This window comes from Phaethon aethereus (assembly GCF_964289735.1).
Source record: "Phaethon aethereus genome assembly, chromosome: 8".
NCBI classification, from domain to species: domain Eukaryota; kingdom Metazoa; phylum Chordata; class Aves; order Phaethontiformes; family Phaethontidae; genus Phaethon; species Phaethon aethereus.
Window position 1 is genome coordinate 23,749,294 of NC_138584.1, and position 16,117 is coordinate 23,765,410.

Below are 16,117 nucleotides of genomic sequence, written 5' to 3' on the forward strand. Positions count from 1 at the left end.
AAGCCTCTCCATGGAGGTTGAGCAGGTCCCTGCAGTGCTGGGGCAGGCTGTCCTGTGGTCCTTCTTGGCTATCAAGATTTGGGGCAGACGGGACTTGGAGTCCTGAGGCTAGGAGGAGGAGGACTGGGGTGTTCATGGGAGCAGAGAGGGGCTGGTGGTGGGCATGAGCCTCTGCTCTTGGAGCCTGGGGGACACCATTGCTGGGGTAAGGAAGCTCTGGCTGAGGTTGGCTTCTCGAACCATCCTACTTGCAGAGCCCGTCCGAGCCAGGGGCTCCCCTCGCTGGGTGGCTGAGGGGGCTGGCTGGGGGAAGAGCTTACCAGGGGACAAGGACTTTGTACCCTGCTTGTGACGGGTTGTGGGGAGGCTGTGTGGGGCCGCATGCTGCTTGTCTGTGACTCCACTGTTGTTGGTTGTCTTGACCTCTTGCTTCAGTCCTGCCTCCTGGAAGGGAAGGGGCTTTCTGCAGCACTCACCCTCCTCTTTACTCACCCTCCTCTTTCTCTCTCCCCTTCCTTTGGCAGGAGGTGTTGATGAAGCAGATTCACAAGGTAAGACGGGCTGGCTCACACCTCTAGCTGGTTCTCCTTTTCCTCCGTGCCCTTTAGTCGTGCTCAGCTGAAGACACGAGGGATGCCATCGCGAGTTGGGCTGTCCCTGGAGGAGAGCTCAGCGCTGCAACCATCGTGTGCGGGGCCAGGAGTACCTGCTGCCTGCCTCACTCCACTGCCAGGCTCCCACTGCAGTGGGGTCGTGCTGGGTGGGGTTTGTCCCCATAGAGAGGGAAGCTCCCAGTGACACTTAAGTCTAGCAGTTCCCAGTCCCTCCAAGCCCAAGGATGCCAAGGCTGCAGGCATGTCTTCAAGAGGAAAAAGGAAGGAGATAAGTGTGGGGAGAGAGCCCAGAGGCCAGGCTGTGCCCATGACCAGAACGGGGTGGGATGCTTGACCCTGCAGGGGCTGAGACAGGTCTGCACAAAGGATGGTGTGCTGCAGTAGGGTGAGTGGTGCCAGCACGGACATCTCTGGGCACCAGCTGGTCTGTCTTTGGTGGGTTGCTGGGAAGAGAAATGGTGGGTGCTGGTGGCAGAGTGCCTGTTCCCTGGGTTCTGCCGTGCTGGTAGGGAGCTGCCCCTTCTTCTGCAGTGAGATGGCACGGAGTGTCCCAGATAGAGCAGCTGAGGAGCTGCAGCACACCAGGGTCCTGGCTTTGCTGGCTGGGCCCCTGGCAGCTGTCTTAGCTAGCTTGTGTGTGGTAGGACTGCAGGCTGGGCAGTGACCTGCCCTGTTGTGTTTCCTCTCTGTCCCAGACGAGCCAGTGCATGTGGCTGATGCAGGCTCTTGGTTTCCTGCTTTCTGCGCTGCAAGTGGAGGAGATCCTAAAGAACCTGCACTCCCTGATTACCCCCTACATCCAGCAGCTGGAAAAGCTGGCTGACGAAACGGTGAGTGTCTTTGTGCTACCTCCGCCCAGAAGTGGCTTCTCCCACTGGCTGTAGCCCCGGAGATGGTGTGTCGAAACAGCACTCTTGAAAGCGGGCTTAAGAGAGCGCAGTGCTGGGAATCCCTCTCTGGCACTTTGCCTCTACAGTCCTGTCTCCTCAGCATTCCAAAGATACAACTGTGGTTGAGCAGTGTGGTCACTGTCACACTTTGGCTTTATTTTCCCTGGCAGCCCAATCCCTCCAACAAGCTGGCCATCATCCACATCCTAGGCCTGCTCTCCAACCTCTTCACCACCCTAGACATCAGCCACCATGATGATGACCACGAAAGCACCGAGGTCAAGAAACTGCCAGTGCAGCAAGGACCCAACCCAGTGAGTGGAGTGGTAGCTTGATGCTCTTTGCCACAGCCTGGCCAAAGCCCTGCTATTCACTGCTGGTGCCAGGAGAGGGAGATTAATGGGGAACGCAGTGTGTACCAGGAAGAGGGTAGTGCTGGTGCATTCCATCTAAAACAAGTCCTTCAGCTCATCCCACTGCTCCTGAGGTGGGCAGAGGTGACCTGTAAGGTCCCTCTTGGCTGGACACTGCTCTGGAGGACAGCCTGGGTGCTGCCTGCCAGCTATGAGCTGTGCCAGGCTGCTTCAACAGGGAAAAAAGCTGCTCAGCTTCAGAGGGGAAGGAGGCAGTGGTACCTGTGAAGGTTTGAGTCCAGGCCATGCTTAGTCTTGAATCAACCCTCCCCAGTGTTGTGGGGTCAATTGTCTTCAGTGCTTCTTGTTCCTTACAGGTGGTGGTGGTTCTGCAGCAAGTCTTCCAGCTCATACAGAAGGTCCTCAGCAAGTGGCTGAATGATGCCCAGGTGGTAGAGGTAACCAGGCTCCTCCTGAGTGCTGCCTGCAGCTCTGCCTGTCCTTGCTGACCTGAACTGGGGACAGCAATGACAGACTCGGGGTGATGCCCTGAAAGAGGGGTGTCTTGTTGGGTTGTTGGAGCAGCGCTGCTTGCCGTCACCAGCAGCGTCTGGCCGTTCGTGTCTGTCTTGTGCCTCCATCAGCTCTGCTCCTCTCCAGTTTACAGAGGCCCTGCCATTACCAGGGAGATGGGAGATGGGGGTCTACCAAACTTGTGTTCCCTAAGGCGAGAGCTCTGCTCTGACCTGGACCTGTGTCATCTGGTGTTTCTCCAGTTTGCTCAGTCCAGTAGTACACAGGTGCAGCATCCCACCAGCCGCTCTTCCCCCTGGCCCTCAGAGAGCCTTCCTGCAGCAGTGGGAAGGATGTTTCCCAGTGTCTGGGAGCATCCTATGCTGCAGGGCAGGGTGCCAGTACCAGAGCAAGTCTGGGCCCTCTGCCTGGCTGGTCCACATCCCCATTGCCAGCTCTTCTCTCCCTTGGGATGTGTCTGTGAAGTTCTGCCCCGCCCAGGAGAGGTCTCCTGATGGCCATTGCTCATGCCATCCTTCTCCCACAGTCTGTCTGTGCCATCTTCGAGAAATCTGTGAAGACCCTCCTAGATGATTTTGCCCCCATGGTGCCTCAGCTGTGCGAGATGCTGGGGCAGATGTACAGCACCATCCCCCAGGCCTCTGCCATTGACCTCACCCGGCAGGTACGGAGCCATGCTCGGGGCTGGAGCTGCTGCTCCCCGGCGAGGCCGGGGCCACGGAGGGCCAGCAGCAGCTTCAGGAGCACCTTCTCTCTCTCTTGCAGCTGGTTCACATCTTTGCCCATGAGCCTGCCCACTTCCCTCCCATCAAGGCCCTCTTCTTGCTTGTTACCTCAGTCACGCTCACCCTCTTCCAGCAAGGTACGTGGGATTAACCCTTCTTCGCACTGGGGCTGTTGTCAGGCTGTTGCATGCATGGAGTCTGGAGGCGTCTTACCAGGAATGGCTGTTTTCACTCCTAGCTAAGCTAATGGGGCCATCTCTGTTTCTTGGATTCATCCCAACCCCTGGAAGGTGGGTACCTTCCCTGCAGGGCAGCAGAAGCAGGAAACCCACGGGTGAGACTCTGGACTGCTGTGACAGCCCTGCTTCTGCAGCAGGGCTGGGTGTCGCATGCTGCAGGGGTTGAGCCAGAGCTCCAGTCCTGCTTGGCAGGGAGGCTGTGCTCCCTGTGACATCCCGGGGCTCCTCTGCGGGCCAGCACTGCTTGTAGTGGCCAGGAGTCAAGCCCTCGCACGAGGAGGAGGATGTGCGTGTGAACATCTGGGAAACGACCTTTTCAGAGTCACTGCTGGCCACCGAGTCACCACTGTGATACTGAGGATGCTGGCATCCTCCTGCAGGGCAGAGGCCCCTCTTTGGCTCGCTGCCCACCCTACAAAAAGCAAATGGGGTTAGGACAGGCCCCTCCGCACCGTGGCTCCCCTCAGCCTCTTGGTGACTTGCCCCATGACAGGGACAAATGTACCTTGGAGCTGCTGGCTCTGGTCCTTCAGCACCTCTGTGTGTGGTCCCCAAGGGGTCTTGTCCTTTGCTTACAAAGGTGCCGGGTAGGGTGATGCCGTCCCCCAGTACAAGGCTCAGAGCTCTCTAGAGAGGTGAGGGAGGTGTGAGGACCCCTGCTTCATCATCACGCCACGGTCCGAGCAAATCCCGCTGCGCTGAGGTGTCACTGGGGTCAGTGGCAAGTGAGCCGGGCTTACCCGGAGATCAGGTCCCTGCTTCTGCCAGCGGCATGTGGATGCGTCTACGCTGAATCCCTCTTGGCCAGGCACCCGGGGAGGCGGTGAAGCCTCGGGGCAGCAGCAGGCACGTCTGCAGGAGGAAAGGGGAGGGGAGAGAGCCCGAGCTGTGCCAACGCTTGGACACACGCTTTGCTCAGGCAAGCGGCTGTCCAGCTCGCTGCGCGCCCAGGACCGTGCTCCCACCCACCCCGTGGGTCCCCTCTGGTGGGTGGCTGGCCCTGAGCAGGGCGAGCCCCTTCTGCTGAGCCCACGGGTGGCAGGAGGTGGGGGGATGCCTGAGCCTGCAGGGGCCGAGACGCGTCTGTGCACAGAGTCCGATGCCAAGGCAGGGTGGGTGGTGCTGGCATGGCGATCTCTGGGCACCAAGCTGGTCTGTCCCAGGAGGATGCTGGAGGAGACCTCCAGGAGGGTCCTGGACTCAGGGTCTCGGAGAGCATCTGGGAACGGGGCGGGAGGGTGACTGTGCCAGAGGCTCCTGAGCAGCTGGTGCTGGTGACAAGCATGTGCACGCCTGAGCCCGGCCGGGCCTGTCAAGCGTTTGCTGAGGTGTTGTCGTTCACTTGCAGTTATCTTCCAGGACCAAACGGTGCTCTGAAGACACCCGCTCAGTCCCCACAGTGCAAAAGCTCTAATTCTCCTTGTGGAGATGGTGCCCAGCTACTAGCCCCTGCTCCTCCTCCTCTTCCTCCCCAAGGACACGAAGATCTCCTCCTTGGCTCTGCAGCACCCAGGTGCTAGCTGGAGACCCTGGGGCTTCAGACCCTTTCCTTTGCAGTTTCTTTCTGTTCTTGGGTTCTCCAAGTTTCATGATTTTTTGTATGTTTTGTTTCTTTAACTTGCTTCAAGCTGCTCATGTTGCCCATCCCCTTCCCCACACACCCTTCCTCCCTTACACTCCTGTTTTCACTTGTAAATTCTTTCTGTATCACATAACTATATGATGTTGAGTTGCTGTTTGTATGATTTTTCTCTTAAGTTACATCTTTATTATATTTTAGGGCCCAGGGATCATCCTGATATTGTTGATTCATTTATGCAACTCCTGGCACAGGTGTGTTTTAGTTTCTTATTCATTCACTTTCTGTTCTCTCTCTTTCTCTTTTTAATTCAATTTAAACCTATTTTTAGCTTTCTGTTGACAACGTTTTTTTCCTTTTAGTTGAATATCGAGTTTCTCCATCTGTTTCCGTGGAAGTTGAAAACAAAACATTTTTCCTTTAGTTCTGGGTTCGCACCATCCCCAGGGCACTGCCCTCCTCTGCAGGGCAGCCTCCAGCTGCCACCCCCTCACCTTGCCAAAGCCAGCACGGGGCGCTTGGGGCTGCTGCTGTGGTCACCATTGGGTGACAGGCAAGTCAGAGCATTAAGTGTATGTTTTCTGACCCATCTACCTGCCTGCGATGGGTCCTCTGGAGCAGGGACGGGCTGAGCTGGCTGCCTTGCCCCAGGGCTGGTGGTGCCCTTGCCCGCGGTAGCAGGCAGCTGCCGGGTTTGGCTCCGAGCGATGCGCTTGCAATGGCGTCTGGCCCTGCCAGGGTGCCACGCCGCCTCCCGCCCCGGAGCGCCGGCAGCCTCTCGGGGCGGCAGCAGCTCCTGCGCCGGCAGCCCGGGAGCACTCCCGCGCTGCCGGCCCAGCGGTGCGCGGGGACGGTTTGTGTCGGCGTGGGGGCGGCCGCGGGCCGGCTCGTGGGGCTGGCGCCTTTGTGGCCGCCGGCAGCGGGCAGGCAGGGCCGGTGCTACGCTGTGTGTGTATATACACCCGCTGGGAGCAGCGGGAGCCCGGCGTGCTCCTCGGGCTCCTCGGGCCCTTGAGGGAGCAGCTCTGATGTCTTTGATGCACTCAATGCCCCTGGCGGAGACGCATCCCCCGGCACCTACTCAGAGGGTGGGTCGGTGGCAAGGAGGGGCCAGGCAGAGTCGCTTTCTGCTTTGTTTCTGTAATGGTGAGACCTCCAAGCACACGTGCTGGCCTGGTGGCTGTGCAGGAATGCCCACCCAGGCAGCTGCTGGAGCTGTGGCCATCCTGCCCTTGCCGGCAGCCCGGGAAGGGTGCCTGGCATGTCTGGGTGTGAAGCCATCAGCCCCCTCCAGCAGCTGCTTGGCCCACGTGCCTGTCTTGCAGGATGGAACAGGTGAGGGGGCTGCACCTCACCCCCCCCCGGGCAGGGTCTGCTCCTTATGGGTCTCACCTTGATGCTTAGATCCCACCGAGACCCATCGCATCTCACAAGCCATATTGCAGCATTTTCTTCCCCGCTTTTCATCTCAAAAGTCGTAATATAATTGAGGTTATAAGAAAGCGTTTGCAGCTTTTGCAGTGCCAGTTTTGGAAGCTGAGACCTTTTAACAAGGGTTTTGAACGTGATGGGAGGATCGGTGAATGGGGTTTGTGCATGAGGTTCATGGAGGTGTCCTCCCCAGACACTCAGGACTGGCAGGACCTCTGCTTGAGCATTGTGCCCAGTTTGGGGCACAACGTTTCTGTAGATACAGACCAGAGAGCCCAGAGAAAAGCATCTGGGAAGATGATCACCTTGTACGTACGGTGAGGAGGAGAAGGGAGCCTGAGGAGCTGCATGAGTCTTGGAGTTTGTAAAAGGTAATGTCCCAGTCATAGGTAAAAGCCCCTTTTCTGTTCTTCTTGAGTGGGACAAATGGTAACATGAGGAAATAATAGAAAAGAATCCAGGTCAGGCAGTAGGAGATCGTTCTAAGAGCATGGGGAAGCACTGGAAGGTCACTCGGGGACCGGCTGTCGCTTGGAGGGCTTGAAAGGACTCAACAAGCCTGTTGCTCTTGGAGGGCAGGTAGAGGTGATCCTGCCAGGGGGTAGGGCATTAGGTGACCCCAAGAGACTCTTCCAAGGCTATTGTATCTTTGGAAAGTGCTGAGTTTCTCTCTGGCTTGGGGTGCTTCTCTGTGTCTGCACATGGCATGTTTGTGCTCTCGGGGAGAAAAGTGCAAGTGTGCTGCACTTCCGTGGGGTGTGCTGTGAGAGCACACCACTCATCCCGGCTGCTGGGAGGCTGTTACACGCTGCCCTCACAGGCAGGATCTGCAGGCATTGCTGGGGCAACGTGCTGGCAGCAGGCCTGGTCTGCAGTATGCCCATCTCTGGACAGCCTGCATCCTTCAGAGGTCCTGCTGCAGGAGCAGTTCAGAGGCTCCTACCTCTATGGCTGCTCCATCTTGGGTCACTGTGAGACGTCTGACATCATGCTGCCAGTCCACCACTGCCCACTCAAGACCTGATCTTTTCCTGGGCTTTTTATTCCAGCAACCCCACAGAGACCAAAGGATCCCATCCTCATCCTTTCTCCTCATGCGTAGGACTTGTTTCAAGGTTTCCTCCTCTTCCTTGGCCTGCCCCTCTTTTCCCAGACTGATGATCTGGCAGGGTGCTTTGAAACCCATCAAGAAATGGCTTTGCCATCCCTGCTTGGCTTCTTGCTCTCAGGATTTCAAGAACTGTCTGATGGCAGAGTTGGGTCCAGCCTGTCCTCTTCCAGAGGACCATGCTCTGTGGTGATGCTGTTGAGCATTTGTAGATTCAAGGACTAAAGTCAGAGAGAACTGTAGATCTTCAGATCTGATTTTCATGTGGTGGGGGCTGTATTTTCATCCCAGCTTGCTCCGCCTGCAGAGCCCTTGTAGTGCCTCTTCCAGAGCGGCAGCAAGTTTGGACCCAAGAGTGTGTCAAGGTGGAGACTTGCACACTTCCCTGACTGTCTGCTCCTGGGGTTTATTGCCTTCATGGAAAATCATCTTCCCTGTTTCAAATTTGTCTGGTTTCTCCTTGCTGACAGTGTTTTTGTCCTTTCCCTCTGCCAACAAGTACTCTCCTACCTTCCAATAACTCAGAAGCAGCTCCTACCTCCTGATAACCTGCACATCAGCCCTCTGTCACCAGTTCACAGGGAGCCACTTGTCTCTCTGTGTGACAGGATTTCAGTGGACTTTACGGTATATTAATCTGGGCTTGTCCCAGTGGGACTGCCCAGTTGGTGCTGATCATTTTGCCACCAATTTAATTGGCATACCACTTGACGGTGCCTAGCTGATCATGAGAGCATGCTGGCTTAAACCAAATGTCTTACAGATGCTGGGGACCCTGGAGTTACTGTTACTACTCAAAGCTAAGTATAAATTAACTCTCACCCTTCGCAGTGAGATCCATATTCAGCCGCTCCCATCCTGCCTCTGCTGTGTGGTGGGAACAGGGCAGAGCATGGCTGCTGTGCCTGAGGTTAGCGTCCCACCTGGAGGGCTGTGGGGCTCGGTGCCACCCGCCCAGCCAGAGCGCCCGTGGCCAGGACTGCACGGCCGTGGTGGCTGGGGCTTGCACCCTGGTCTGTGTCAGCAAAACCAGGCAGGTTCCAGTGTTTGGGAGCTCTCGCCCGCTCCCTCACCAGCAGGTATCATTCATGTGCGTGCTCCTGGTTGCAGGTAGGATTTTGGGGCTCTCCAGCCTGTCTCCCCACTGGGGCTGCAGGCACAACCACCCACCTCCAGCAGGGCTCCGCGCCGGCATGGACCTCGGGAGCACTGCCGTGACCTCCCCTGACTGGGAGCCCTGGGGCAGACTGGGCCAGCAGGGCCTTGCCAGCGGAAGATGCAGGACTGACCTTCTGTGATGGCACAGCCAGTGTCTGGCCAGGCACAGCCAGCACCGTCCCCCATCTCCCTTCTTGGGCTGATCCAGGCCGCATGCAACGGTCCTTGGGCCCTCCACCACCCCAGCCATAGTCATAGAGCCCCACGAGGACAGGGGCTCGGCATCCCCCCTCCCCGGCGGGCAGGGGTGACTGCTCCTCCCAGGCCCTGGTGCCCAGCCAAGCGCACGTGCCCTTTCCAAAGCTGGAGGCTCTGCTCTACCAGGAATGTGGTCTGGGAAGAGGTGGTGGTGCCAGACATAGAGGCTTGATCTGTGTGTTCTGGAGAGCTGCGGGAACTGGCTGTGCAGCCCTGCAGTGTCCTGTCTGCTGGAGGAGTGGGGTTCGGTGTCCCTCCACACCTGCTTCCCTCTGAAGAGCTGGGCACAGAAGAAGAGCCTGCTCTGAAGACCTGTCTGGGGGGTCTCCCAGCTGCTGTGGAGAAGAACTCTGTGTCCTTTCTGTGCTAGCCTGCAGGACAGCCCTCACCAGAGAGCCAATGCCTACCTCTGCAGTGGCTGCTGCAGCAGAGGATGTGGGGGGACATTTGAAAGTATTTGAAGACCTGTCCCCATCCCAGAACATGTGAGCAGAGCTGCTCTGGCAGGAGGCAAGGAGGACAGGCTGGCAGTACGAGGCCCCAGAGCTGGAGCAGGGTTCCTGGTGCTGGGAAAGAGCAGCTGGACCTACCTGGTGCTGCTTGCTAATGGGAGAAGCTTCACAGGGCCCCATCTCATGGGGGTAAAAAGCATCTCTCTCCACCTTAGACATGGGCACTCCCTTGGTGGAGGTGTTCTACTGGAAGGAGTCCTCCTAATATTGGCATGCTCTCCCCCATGGCACTGATGGATGGAGAGTCTGCAGGAGAGCTTGGGGGGCTCTGCCTGCCACAGGTCTGGTTTGGCTGGGAGAAGCACCCTGCAGATAGGTGTCAACCTGAGCATGTTGGAAGACCCTTGTGCCAGCTGAACTGTCTTGCAGTGCACAGGACTCAGATTAAAACCAGACCCTCGGACAGGCAGGGTAGAGGAACCTGCAGCTGGGTGGTATCACAGGAGCCAGCTGCCCTTAAGCAGCATGCTGCTGGGGGAGAGCCTCATGGTCACCGTGCTGGAGCCTGCACCAGGGCCCCAGCGGGGCTAGTCTCCCATGGCTAAAACTACGATGTCTGTTGCTAGCGTTTGTCTGGTATGGGGCTGACTAGACAGCAGCAGCTACGATGAGTGCATGTGTTTCTAAACCATTGCCCAGCCACTAGCTAGCCTTCCAATGTTGGTGCTAGCATGTCAGGAGGGATGGTGCACACAATCTGTACATACACACAGGTATAACGTGGGCCGTGATCGCTCCGTGAAGGTCTCCGCTTGTATCTAGCAAGAAAGCAGGTCCCTGCAATTGTGCCATCTGCGCCTGGTACAGCGATGCCTTTGGTGCCCAAACCTGAGTCCTCTCTTGCAGCATGTGATACAAAGGGTCAAAGGAGATGGGGTAACCCTGAAACCTGCTCCTCAGCTTCTTGGTCTCCAGCATATGTTCTCTGCACTGAGCAGACAGCCATGGGCTTTCCCTGGAGAAGAAGGGGTGGGAAGTAAGTCCATTTTGTTCCAAGTAGAGACCATGGCTGTGGGCAGATGGCTGTGCATTCTGGGCACTGCTGGCTGAAAGCTGTCCCTGCTTTCATCCCTGGGGAGGCAGTGGCCCTGCACACAGCTCAGCCTCGGGGCTGCCTGCCCTGGTATTCCGCTCTCTGAGCTGCCGGCACAGAGCAGGGCCACTCCAATGCTGTGGCTGCTGTTTCTGGTGTCGTAGTGACAGCAGGGCGGAAGGCATGGCTGCCATCCCCAGTGCTGGCTTGCAGCAGTGGGCATAGTGTGCATGGTGGTCAGGGCATGGTTGTGGCTGCCTTACATAGCAGGGCTTGCTGCAGCAGGGCAGAAACCCTTCCCATGGAGTGGAAGGTGCAGGCTGAAACACTTCCATCTGGTAACTGCCCAGTGCTGGTACAGCGGGACCAAGCCACTGCACGGGGTGCCACAGCTCAGGGTGTCCCCAGCAGCAGTGCCTGACACCCACAGAGGCTGGTGGGATCGCCATGTGGCAGAAAAAAACCAAAGCTTTTCTGATCTCAGAGTTGATGCTCAGGAACTGCCAAGCAATGTTGGCCTCTCATCATCTGTGCCCTGGAGTCCAAGCAGAATGAGCTGCTGGTCTGCTCTGGGGTCACTGCTTGAACCTGTTGCTGTGACCCCAGGGATGCCAGCGTCTTCGGGAGGAGAGGAGCGAGACACATGGGTGGCTGGTCTCTGCTGGGCCCTGCATGGCTGCCCTCCTCTCCGGAGTGCTGCTGCTGCCTGCCCAGCTCTGGTGGGACAGGAGCTCTCTATCCCATCTCTGTGTCAGAAGCGTGTGTGTGTACACCACTGTGGCATCTATCCTCAGGTCCTGGGGTCGGCAGTCCCCGAGCGTAAAAAACTGCCTGGCTGATTGACATTTTCTTGGGGGGGGGGGGCAGAGGGGGGAGCGGGGAAGTGATGGTTTCCTGCTGTACTGTGTGAATCTGCCATTTACCGTGGCTGTGCCCAGGTAAGTGTGCGTCCAGGCAGAGGCTGTCTGGGGCACCAGGTTCCTCGGAGGCTTCATGGCTGCCTCTGCAGCGTGGGGTTTATGCTGCCTGTCTGTGTGCCTTGCAGGCTCTGAAAAGGAAGCCGGACCTCTTCCTGTGTAGCAACTTGGATGTCAAAGCAGTGTTTCAGTGTGGTGAGTACCACGGGCAAGGGCACATGCTCCACACGCTTCTCTTGCAGAGAAGCCAGCCTGCTCCTCCTGCAGTGCCGGGCACAGACCAGCCAAGAGCTGGGGACCACAGGGCTGATTTGGGATGGCGTGGGGTGTTTCTAGCTGCTAACCTGAGTGTTTCTGCCCACAGGTGTCCTTTCGCTCAAGTTCCCCGAGGCCCCAACAGTCAAAGCATCTTGTGGCTTTTTTGTGAGTATCGTGGCATCGTGCAGCCCCTTGAGAGCTGGGAGGGCAGGATTGGAGCTACGGGTTGGGCAAGGGTGCTGTGGCGTGGAGCCTGCTCCAGCACTGAGCATGCCGGACCATGTGTTGCAGACAGAGCTGCTGCCCCGTTGTGGAGAGATCGTCCCGGTGGGACAGGTCGTGCATGAGAATGGCAAAGTGCTGCTGCAGGCAGTGCTCGAGGTGAGCAAGGCTGGGGCTGTGGGCTGCCCAGGCAGCTTTGGGCTCTATTCCCAAGTGGCACCCCTGCAGGGCTGGAGGCAGAGAGCTGGCAGTGTGGGTGGGTGCAGGGTGATGCTGGGGGCTCAGCAGGGTCTGCTCTGTGGCAGGGTGTCGGTGGCCAGGCTTCCCGCAGCCTCATGGATCACTTCGCAGAAATCCTCTTTGCCTTGAACAAGCACTGCTTCAGCTACCTGAGCATCTGGATCAAGGAGGCTATGCAGCAGGACGGCTTCCCCTCGGCCCGCGTCAGCCCCGAGCAGAAGGAGACATTCAGCCAGCAGATCCTCAGGTTTGTGCACCCCTCCCTGTGGTGGCTGTACCCCACATGCAGTGGGAATGACACCCCCCCCCCAGCATGGCCTGGTGTGTGTCCCCTGCTTCATGTTTGTCCCTTTTCTCTGTCTTAGCAGAGAGCGCGTGAACAAGCGGCGAGTGAAGGAGATGGTGAAGGAGTTCACTCTGCTGTGCCGAGGGCTGCATGGCACAGAGTACACAGCAGACTACTGAGCACCTGGCCAGGACCACGGACAGTTTGCCCGGACCAGCTCTTCCCTGCAAGGAAGCCCCCCCCATCCTTCCCACCCTGCTGCAGTACGGCTCGTAGAATAACCCTCCACCTAGAATTAACCCGCTCAGGATGCTCCTCAGCTAGATTTGGTGGCCGCATCTCAGTGTCAGCATCTTTGTTTCCCCCAGCATGCTCCCCCTGGCAGGGGAGGGGAGTGCCGGCTGCAGGAGGCGGTGGCAGCGGGGGGGGAAGCCTGGGCAGGACTGCCCCATGCCCGGGCTACCAGCCCTTCCCTGTGGGTGCCCATGCCCTGTGGCAGGAAGGCTGCCCCTGTGCCCACGGCAGTGGCTGGCTGGGCAGGGGGGCTTGCCCCCTGCTCATTTGTATGTGTGTGGTTGGGAGGGGGAGGCCCTGCACCTAATTATATTAAGAATATTTCTATGTTGTGGTTGTCGTCATTGTGGTGCCTGGACTTTGCCTGCCCCTTGCCTCTGGGCGAAAGCCCAGCAGAGGGAGTTAAATCAAGGCTGGGGTGCCTCAGAGTGTCCTATCCCCCCTGGCTGTTGGAGGGACAGTGAAAACTAGTGCCCCCCTGCTCACCATGCTCTGCTGCCTGGCCTGGAGCAGCTCATGGAGCAGAAACGGTCCTGCCCCACACGAGAGGGGCCAGACTCCACCCCTGCAGCACAGGAAGTGCTGGTCCTCACAGCAAGTGAGGGGCTGGGTCACACTCGGACCCCTCTCCCCTTTGCCTTAGTTCCCCAGCCCGGACTGCGAACGTGCTTTCATTTCTGGGGATCCCAGTTCTGGCTTTCTGTTCTCTCGGGCTGGTTTTAGCTGACACACAGGGCTGCGCTCCCTGAGCAGATGCCATGATTTGTGTTTTCACTCCAGGATGCTTGGTATCACCCTTGTCTGCACTCTTCAGCCCATGTTTTATTCTAGAAGACAATTCACTCACAAGTCCTTTTCAGTTCAGCTTTAGTTAGCAGCACTAGCCCACAGAAGCCTTGAGGCCTGGTGCTGTCAGCTTATGCGAAGCTGTGACCCTTCTGTGTAGGGGCAAAGCTGCCCTGGACTGGGGAGCCCCCACAGGCCGGGTCTGGGCCAAACACCTCTCCTGGCCCTGCTGCTGCCCTGGCCATGAGTCCCAGAGTGCCACGAGCATCCTCGAACATACATGCAACTCCTGCTCTCCCACCACAGTACTACTGACCCAAGGCTGCATCCAGCGTGGGGCCAACTGGTGGCATGTCTGGACCCTCGTGACACCCTCACAGGTCTGACACCCGGTGACAGGTGATGCCCAGGACCCCACACACCCCCTGCTCCTGGCTGGGTGCCAGTGCTGCTGCCTAATCAGGGTTGCTTGCGCACCTCGTCCTCGTAGGCAATGGCAATCCCTCGTCGGCCCTGCACAGCCTTGGAGATGGGTGTCTGCCCCAGCTGCTGCTCCAGGCCCCGCCAGCTGCGGGACTCCAAAAAGGAGGCTGAAAGGAGAGAAAAAGCAAATTATTACTGGGTGCAGGGAGGTGGCACTGCCCCTGCACAGGGGCTCAGCCCCACCACTGAATCACAAACCAGCAGGACTGATCTCCATGAGGGCCCGCGTCTGGTCCCTACAGTCCAGGGCGGTGCTGGGGGACAGCTGGTAGACTGGGGGGTCACAGAGGTGGACTGTACGCATCTCCCCCGTGATCAGCGAGATGTCGGGAACGGCCTCCGCTGCAGGGACAGCTGGTGGGAGCTCAATGTGCGCACAGGCACCTGCCAGGAAATGGAAACGTTAGCCTAGTGCTCATGTCTATGCTCCGGCAGGCACAGAGCTGGGGCAACTGCAGGCTCCAGGTAGGGGAGCAGGGCAGAACATGCTGCAGGAAGGTGTTGGGCAGCTGTTTTTCAGCTGTTACCTGGCAGCAGGTCTCGGAAGTCAGTGAGGTAGTTCCTGTCCATTCACGGGCCGGGTTACAGGCTATCTCCAGCTCATAGGGGGTCACGATGGGCCGGTAGAAGTTGCTGGAGTCCAGCAAGGAGTTCTGAGGACAGGCTACCAGTACAAAGATGTCTACCTCCAGGAAGTTAGCCAGCTTGGCAGGGTTCGGCTTCCCCACAGCCAGCGTGTAGCTGCGCTTGCCAGCCCGGCGCAGAAGCTCACGGAGGTGCTGCAGCACAGCCAGGTAGCCCGCGACGCCGAGGGTGCCCACCAGGATGCCCACCACCCGGGCGTCCCGGGCCCGCTCCACCAGGTAGAGGCGTCGCATCAGAGCTCGGTTGACATTGAGGGTCTCACGGCGGCCACAGCTGGTAGCAGGGTCAAAGGAGCTGAAGGGGCAGCAGTTCCAGGTCATCATGAAACTGGTGAGGGCCAGGCCCTCAGCTCCCACATAGAACATGGCACAGTCCTGCAGCCCTCCTGGTGCCTCCACCAGGAACTGGCGACCAAAATGACACACCAACCCGGGCGGTGTGGGGCCAGGAGGGTCCCCACACACCACCCTGGAGAAAATGATATTGGGGTACTCGGGGCGCAACTGCTGCTCCAGCTCGCCTGAAGGGAGAGAGGAGTGAGAATGCAACATGGCCACAGACCTGACCCGCAGAGAGTGGGACAGCAGAATAAGGGAGGGGAGAGAAATCAAGGCTGACAGTGTCTGGAGCCTGCCTGCCTGCTGCTGCCTCTCCCTTGGGCAGCTCTGCAGAGACCCCCTCCCTGCCCCAGAGCACTCACCCATTGCATGGGCATAGACCACATCGCTCAGCACCACCACACGGCTCTGCCGGTCGGGGTAGAGCTCCCGGAAGGCCTCTGTGCAACGCCCGATGGCCAGGGGCTGCTGCCCGAAGATGTGAAGCACCGGGAGCTTCCTGCAGGGGCTGAGGCAGGCCGAGCCGTAGTGTAGCACCGCCTCGGCACCCGCGTGTTCAGCGGCCACTTCGTCCACACAGCAGCTGCGGGGAGGACCCGGTGTCAGTCAGGCTCTGCACCACGGAGCTCTTCCTCCTCCCTGGCACCGCTGTCCCCACCCCCGGCAGCTCCGGCCCTCGGTCCTGACAGGTAGGGGACAAGCAGCCCCGTTCCTGCCTGTGGAGAACTCCTGGGACATCCCCCGGGGCTCTGCACCGACCTGCCATACGTGGTGTCTCCCAGGACGTACATCTCGGCACCGGTCGCCGCCTCCATCCGGGCTGCCACCGCCGCTGCGTCCGCCAGGAGCTCGTCGGGGAACTGGAGGGCGACCTGGGGGGGATAGGGAGTGAAGCACCGGGGAGGGGCAGCCCGCAACCCCCGACTCCGCTCCACCCCCGGCCCCGCTCACCTTGCGGAACCCGCCGCCCCGCACGAAGGCGGCGGCCCGGCCCATCTCGTAGAAGCCGTCGAGGTCCCCCCGCGGCGTCGCCACCGCCGCCGGGACCAGGTTCCGCCGCAGCGCGGCCTCCCCATCGCTGCTGAAGGCCGTTGCCATGGCGCCAACGGGGTCGGGGGTCAGGCCCGCCACGCGGGACTCCTGCGCACGCTTCCGGGAAGGGGCGCGGAGCGCCCTCCCCAGACCAATGAGAACTCGGCACCGCCCTCCCCATT

The 16,117-nt window shown here is 59.1% G+C and overlaps 2 protein-coding genes across 2 annotated transcripts in view; one reads left to right on the plus strand and one right to left on the minus strand.

Annotated features, from left to right (window-relative positions):
* Nucleotides 1–12,727, plus strand: part of IPO13 (importin 13) — a gene marked incomplete at its 5' end in the record, with an annotated part of 13,859 nt that extends 1,132 nt beyond the window's left edge. Inside the window, 12 exons of the mRNA XM_082003066.1 lie at nucleotides 525–551; nucleotides 1,310–1,444; nucleotides 1,675–1,818; nucleotides 2,235–2,315; nucleotides 2,918–3,055; nucleotides 3,157–3,253; nucleotides 5,136–5,188; nucleotides 11,480–11,546; nucleotides 11,716–11,774; nucleotides 11,901–11,990; nucleotides 12,137–12,318; nucleotides 12,437–12,727. Of these exons, the coding sequence (XP_081859192.1) occupies nucleotides 525–551; nucleotides 1,310–1,444; nucleotides 1,675–1,818; nucleotides 2,235–2,315; nucleotides 2,918–3,055; nucleotides 3,157–3,253; nucleotides 5,136–5,188; nucleotides 11,480–11,546; nucleotides 11,716–11,774; nucleotides 11,901–11,990; nucleotides 12,137–12,318; nucleotides 12,437–12,536 (1,173 nt within the window). The 3' untranslated portion in view covers nucleotides 12,537–12,727. The remainder of the gene's footprint in view (nucleotides 1–524; nucleotides 552–1,309; nucleotides 1,445–1,674; nucleotides 1,819–2,234; nucleotides 2,316–2,917; nucleotides 3,056–3,156; nucleotides 3,254–5,135; nucleotides 5,189–11,479; nucleotides 11,547–11,715; nucleotides 11,775–11,900; nucleotides 11,991–12,136; nucleotides 12,319–12,436) is intronic.
* A 1,169-nt stretch (nucleotides 12,728–13,896) lies between these two features.
* On the minus strand, nucleotides 13,897–16,001 carry DPH2 (diphthamide biosynthesis 2; the record flags this gene model as incomplete). Its single annotated transcript, XM_082002996.1, is given in 7 exon segments — nucleotides 13,897–14,027; nucleotides 14,119–14,304; nucleotides 14,448–14,483; nucleotides 14,486–15,085; nucleotides 15,266–15,486; nucleotides 15,663–15,775; nucleotides 15,855–16,001. Coding segments are annotated over 7 exon segments (1,434 nt in total).
* Nucleotides 16,002–16,117: the final 116 nt, after the last annotated feature.